This window comes from Scylla paramamosain, chromosome 13, assembly GCF_035594125.1.
Source record: "Scylla paramamosain isolate STU-SP2022 chromosome 13, ASM3559412v1, whole genome shotgun sequence".
NCBI lineage: Eukaryota > Metazoa > Arthropoda > Malacostraca > Decapoda > Portunidae > Scylla > Scylla paramamosain.
Genome location: NC_087163.1, coordinates 9,315,001 through 9,321,591, shown reverse-complemented (window position 1 = coordinate 9,321,591; position 6,591 = coordinate 9,315,001). Strand labels below are relative to the sequence as shown.

The following is a 6,591-nucleotide window of genomic DNA, read 5'->3' as shown; positions in this document are numbered from 1 at the left end:
AAACTTGTAAATGTTTATTATGTAGTGAATACATTGATATCTGCATGTAAAGATATGAGAAAGCCATGAATAGATAAAATAATGAATAAATAAATGAAAACAAATGTTGAATTTAAAAGTACAGTAAAGTACAGTGAAAGATTCGAATGCAAAAAAATAAAATATTTCTTAGAAGAACTGGACAAAAGTTCAAGCTTGTAAAATTTTAATTTAGTTAGAATGTTAAGTTATGTAAAACCTAATTTTTGGTATTTATAAAAGTTTGAGTACACTCATCAAATGTTTTCTTAATACCACTGAACATGTCGGGAATGTCAATCCTTCCTCCAAGATGATGAAAACTGGAAGTGTAAGATCTCCACATTCCAGGTCTCATTTGGTCACTTAAAAATAAATGCCTTACTGGAAATACATTATCAAGTACACATCATTCACCAGAAAATTAATAGTTTCAACTCCTTTGAGGTACACATGTCTTTCATTCTCTTGGGTGTTATACTCTTTTTAAAGCCCACTTAAAATTTCTGGAGGATAATGCAGTGCTGCTTGTTAATTTTTCCAATTCATGGGACAGTTCAATGTGCTTGTTTCTGATGGCAATTGTATGAACAAAATTTATCTTGTACAAAGCAAGAGGGCTCTTATCTTTGAAATATACCAATCACTTACATTAATTAGTGATATATTTTTTATTGGTTGTATCTTTAAAGCTCCTACATCTGTTGGATCTGAAGCAGAAGAGCCTTCAGTAAGCGAGCTTCATAGGTGACTGTGTTCTTGCCTGGATGGATGGCCATTTCCTCCAAGGGATGTTCAATCAGGCCTTTCACACTTCTCCCATACACTGAATGATTAACAAATAAAATATATCTTAAAGATCTGGATATAGACAATGTGTGTGTGTGTGTGTGTGTGTGTGTGTGTATATATATATATATATATATATATATATATATATATATATGGCAACATGGTAAAAATGTCACATGGTAATGCATGCATGAGTGTAGGGGACATTATTTCTCCTGTGGTAAATCCTTACCTTCACAGTGCTCAAGAAACTGTATGCATTCTTGAATTACTGAATCCTTCACAGTTATCATATGCTTGGCCAAATTTTCTATAAGGGAAAGGAAGCATCTTTTGGCATAATACCTGAAATAAACAAAAAGTGTTAATTTCCTATAGATTACATATCTAAAATAAATTTCTCAATTATTCTCATAAAAGCACATATTAGTTTAATTCCTGTAAAATATACTCCTGATTATAGAAAAAAATATATGATATTTCAAATGCGTCAGTATCAATTTCAATACTGCAATATGTATTTATGAGAAAGTGTTCAGGAAATACTGAAAAGTACAAACCAGGTATCTGTTCCAAGCTTCTTGTTGTATGGCTCTAGACTCTTGATTACCCTTGAGATACCAAACTCATAGTTTCCCTTGGCACAATAGAGGGTCCTAAAACCAATGTAGAATATAGCAAATTATTTAAAATTTACTTAATTAGGTTATGTAAAACTGTTTGTAACTCACATATTTAAAATAAAGAATATTACTACATTGACTTCATTTAAATGCATTCGGATATCACAGAATAAAAAGACTTAAATGTTCAACAGAAAAATTACAGTAGAGACAACAAAGGGAGTGGAAAATATTTGTGTCTAGATGTATAGTACATGATAATCATATAGTGAATGAATATGCCATTCTTCATTATGTGAATGATAAGGATGTTTCATATGCTGGTTTTTATTGTAGAAATGCGATGTAACATTTTTTTTCGGGTTCTCTGTAAACTATCACATTTAGTAAATAAATATATATATATATATATATATATATATATATATATATATATATATATATATATATATGAAGAAATATGCAAAATTTGACATCTTACCCAATAACCAAATTCACTATGCATAGATGATAAATTTTCTTGTCTGGGTCTTCATATGCTAGATGTTCCTCTTCCTTTTCAATCTTCCTCATGAGCTCTTCTGCTTCCTCATTTTGACTAGTCATGATGTATGAGACACACAAGTTGGCCAGCACAATTGCACTCACATTTAATATCTATAAAAGTTAATATTTTTAGAGCAGTTCACCAAGCTAGTTCATGTAGAAATGCAGCATAATTCCACATGGGTAAAACAGGTTTACAAATTAATATATTTTCATGATTTACACAATGATTTAAAATACATGGCATTCGTGAGAAAAAAAATAAATACATTACAGAAAAATCAGTCAACAAAAGTGTTAGAGTGGTTTTAGTACTATGCAACAGGCCAAATGCAATAACCTGGAAGTCCATTAAGTTCTTACATTATCATAGTTCTTCTTCACAATTGGTTCATAAAATCCTGTGGCTTCTTTGAACTTGTTTTCTTGCATGAATAAAACATGTGCAACATTTAGCTTCCATATGTCAGATTCATTGCAAAATTCTACAGACTTTCTGAAGATCTTTTCCACTTGGGAATAATTTTCTAAGTCCCAGTAAATCTTGGCCTGAGCCATGAGGACTGGAATGTACCTGTAAACAATAAATATTACATATCAACTGCTTTCTTTAGGAATCATTGTAACAACAGTAATAGTGCAATATATATATATATATATATATATATATATATATATATATATATATATATATATATATATATATATATATATATTTTTTTTTTCTTTTCTTTTCTTTTCTTTTTATGCAAGAGGGGGTACTGGGCAAGGGTGACAAACTATAGAAAAAAAAAAAAAAGGTGCCAGTTCCTATACAGTGGTCAAAACAATAATCAGAAATTGGAGGACAAGTGTCTTGAAACCTTGAGATTGCAGGAAGGAAGAAATACACAAACAATCAGGGAGTTTACCAGAAAAAGGGATGAATGATTGAGAATACAAATTAACTCTTGCATTAGAAAGGTGGACAAAATAGTGGTAAGAGAAAGCAGAAAGTCTCATGCAGTCAGGCTGTAGGAGGAGGGGAAGCATGCATTTAACAAGCTCAGAAGAGCAGTTAGTATGTAAATAACGGAAGAATATAATGAGATGCAACATTGCAGTGATGAGAGAGAGGCTAAAGACAGTTAGAGGATAGAAGATGATAAGATGAAATACTTTTGATCCTCCTCATCTAGAAGAGCAACATGAGTGGAACCCTTCCATATATGTGAAGCATACATAAGAACATAAGAACATAAGAAATAAGGGAAGCTGCAAGAAGCGACCAGGCTTACACGTGGCAGTCCCTGTATGAAACACACCTACCTATTTCCATCTGCTATCCCCATCCATAAACTTGTCTAATCTTCTCTTAAAGCTCTCTAGTGTCCTAGCACTAACTACATGATTACTGAGTCCGTTCCACTTGTCTACCACTCTATTTGAGAACCAATTTTTTCCTATCTCCTTCCTAAACCTAAATTTTTCAAGCTTGAACCCGTTATTTCTTGTTCTACCCTGGTTGCTGATCCTAAGAATTTTGCTTACATCTCCCTTGTTATAACCCTTATACCACTTAAAGACTTCTATCAGGTCCCCTCTTAACCTACGTCTCTCTAAAGAATGTAAATTCAACAGCTTCAACCTCGCCTCGTAAGGAATACTCCTCATCCCCTGTATCCTTTTGGTCATTCTCCTCTGTACTGATTCTAATAGACCTATATCTTTCCTGTAATGTGGGGACCAGAACTGCACCGCGTAGTCTAGATGAGGTCTGACCAGCGCCAAGTATAACTTTAATATTACTCCTGGCCTTCTACTTTTAACACTCCTAAAAATGAATCCTAGTACCTTATTTGCCTTGTTTCTGGCTTCTATGCATTGCTTCCCTAGACGGAGTTCAGAGCTAACTATAACTCCTAAATCTTTCTCGTACCCTGTACCTACCAGAGTTTGGTTATCTAATGTGTACCTATTGTGTGGGTTTCCTCTACCTACGCTAAGCACTTTGCATTTATTGATATTAAATTGCATTTGCCATCTATCCGTCCATTCATTCATTCTATCTAAGTCTGCCTGCAAGGCGATGGCATCCGATTCTGACCTAATTAATCTACCTATCTTTGTGTCATCCGCAAATTTACTAACATCACTACTAATTCCACTATCCAAGTCATTGATATACATTAGAAATAACAATGGCCCTAATACTGATCCTGTGGCACCCCACTAATTACATGACCCCACTTGGATTTCGAGCCGTTTATTACCACTCTCTGTTGCCTGTCACTAAGCCATGACCCTATCCAGCCTAACACCTTCCCATCTATCCCGTGTGCCCTAACCTTTCTCAGGAGCCTTTGATGGGGTACCTTGTCAAATGCTTTACTAAAGTCCAGATATAAGATATCATAACTATCACCATTATCTACTACCTCATACACCCTACTGTAAAAACTTAACAAGTTTGTCAGGCAAGACTTCCCCTTCGTGAAGCCATGCTGTGACTGATTTATCAAGTTATGTTTGTCTAAATGTTCCCTAATGTTCCTCGCTATTACTGACTCTGACATTTTACCTACAACTGAAGTTAAGCTGACAGGTCTATAATTAGACGCTAAAGTTTTATCTCCTTTCTTAAAGATGGGTACTACATTAGCCTGCCTCCACATTACTGGTACCTCACCCGACTCCAGTGATTTCCTAAAGACAGAAACTAACGGCTCACTAATAATCTCTTTACATTCCTTAAGTACTCTGGGATATATTTCATCAGGTCCTGGTGACTTGAACTTTTTTAGCCTATCTATCTCCTGTTCCACTATCTCCCTAGTTATGGAAATATCTGTCAGCTTCTCATTCTCATCTGCTCTAAACACCTGTTCACTATCTGGCATATCCTGCATGTTTTCCTGGGTGAAGACAGTTAAAAAATAATCATTCAGAAGTTTACTAATCTCCTCCCCAGAACTAACCAGCTCCCCATCTGCTGCCTTTAATGGACCTACACTATCCTTATTCTTCGTCCTGTATACCTGATAAAATCCCTTGGGGTCCGTCTTCGCCTGGCTGGCTACCTTTAATTCATAATTGTCCTTAGCTTTCCTCGTTAACTTCCTGACTGCTCTAACTAATTCATTATATTGTGTCCTTAAAACTTCCTCACCTGCCCTTAATCTCCTATATATACTTCTCTTACACCCTATATAATGCTTTAACCTAGCAGTCATCCATTTAGGGTAATTTTTTTGTGATCTTATTGTTCTATACGGGATATTTGCTAACTGACCTGTATGAACTTTATCTATGAAATATTTATACAATTTATCTACATTTACTTCACCTAGTCCCCTCATCTCATCCACTACCATCCTCTCCACTCCCTCATCTACTCGCCTCGACCTCACCTCTCTCATTTCCGCATGACCTGACATTCCAACATACTCACACCTAGCTCCCCCCTTCCTCTTTCCTCCTCCCTTCCGGACACATCTCCCCTCCTCTTGTCCTACACCCTCACGCCTCACCTCACCTCTCTCATCCTGCCTTATCTCTCTGAACTCCGCCCCTGACCTGACCTCACCCTGCATCCTTTGCCAGTCCACTCCTTGGAGGTACCTTTTTAATTCTTCAAAATCTGCTCTCCTAAAGTCAGGTATTTTACTAGTGTTTTTGTTTCTAACTGTTGCTTCCCATTCTAAATTGTACCTAATTTCCTTATGGTCACTGTTACCTAGCTGTCCTCCAACCTCTACCTGCGTGACTGCTTCCTCCCTGCTAGTAAGAATTAAATCTAGAATATTATTCCCCCTTGTGGGTTCTACGACTACCTGTTTTAAAAAATTATCCTGAATTACCTTAAGAAATTCCTCTGCTTCCTTGTTACCCACCATCAGACTCCAGTCGATATTCCTAAAATTAAAATCTCCTACCACACATACCTGACTGTACCTGCCTGCTCTATTTAATTCCTGCCACAGTGAGGTGTTAATTTCCTCTGTACTGGTCGGTGGTCTGTAAACTATCCCTAGTACTACTGACTGCGATCCTTCTTTAATATCTACCCATATCGACTCTGCTTTGTTATCTGTTTTAATTCTACTGTTGATACAACACTGTAATGTGTCCCTAACGTATAACGCGACGCCTCCTCCTCTCCTGTTTTCCCTATCTTTATAGAACATTGTACAGCCATCTATCTTAACCTCTGGATTAAATACTTTTCCTGACATATCTAACCAAGTTTCAGTTAAAGCAATGATATCAAATTTCTCAACGCTCGCTATTCCTCTAAGCAAGTCTATTTTATTCAGAATACTTCTACAGTTTGTGTAGTAAACACTTAAGCTATTTCTCACCATCCCTGAGCTAGCTACCTTTCTAGATTTAACTATTTTGCCCCTCGCCTTCTCACTACCCCTTCTTCCCTCCCGACTAACGAAAAAAGTACTGGAGTGCAGTAACCTCCTGCTCGAGTGTTTTGGCCAAAACACGAACACCCTGGCGTGACAAATGCACTCCATCCCTGGCGTACAAGGTGTCCCTGCCATAGAAAAGGTCCCAGTTGTCGATGAACGTCCATCCATTACTCCTACAATGATTCGCGAGCCTGCGATTCACTGTAATAGCC

The 6,591-nt window shown here is 36.5% G+C and overlaps 1 protein-coding gene across 2 annotated transcripts in view; it reads right to left on the bottom strand.

Annotated features, from left to right (window-relative positions):
• The window catches only part of LOC135106416 (intraflagellar transport protein 70A-like), a 17,565-nt gene continuing 10,974 nt past the window's right edge, over positions 1-6,591 (bottom strand). For both annotated transcript variants that reach the window (XM_064015415.1, XM_064015414.1), the window contains exons 11-15: positions 2,343-2,553; positions 1,915-2,090; positions 1,371-1,466; positions 1,043-1,155; positions 1-844 (exon numbers count right to left, since the gene is read on the bottom strand). In XM_064015415.1, coding sequence (XP_063871485.1) covers positions 714-844; positions 1,043-1,155; positions 1,371-1,466; positions 1,915-2,090; positions 2,343-2,553 — 727 coding nt within the window. In that variant the 3' untranslated portion in view covers positions 1-713. The remainder of the gene's footprint in view (positions 845-1,042; positions 1,156-1,370; positions 1,467-1,914; positions 2,091-2,342; positions 2,554-6,591) is intronic.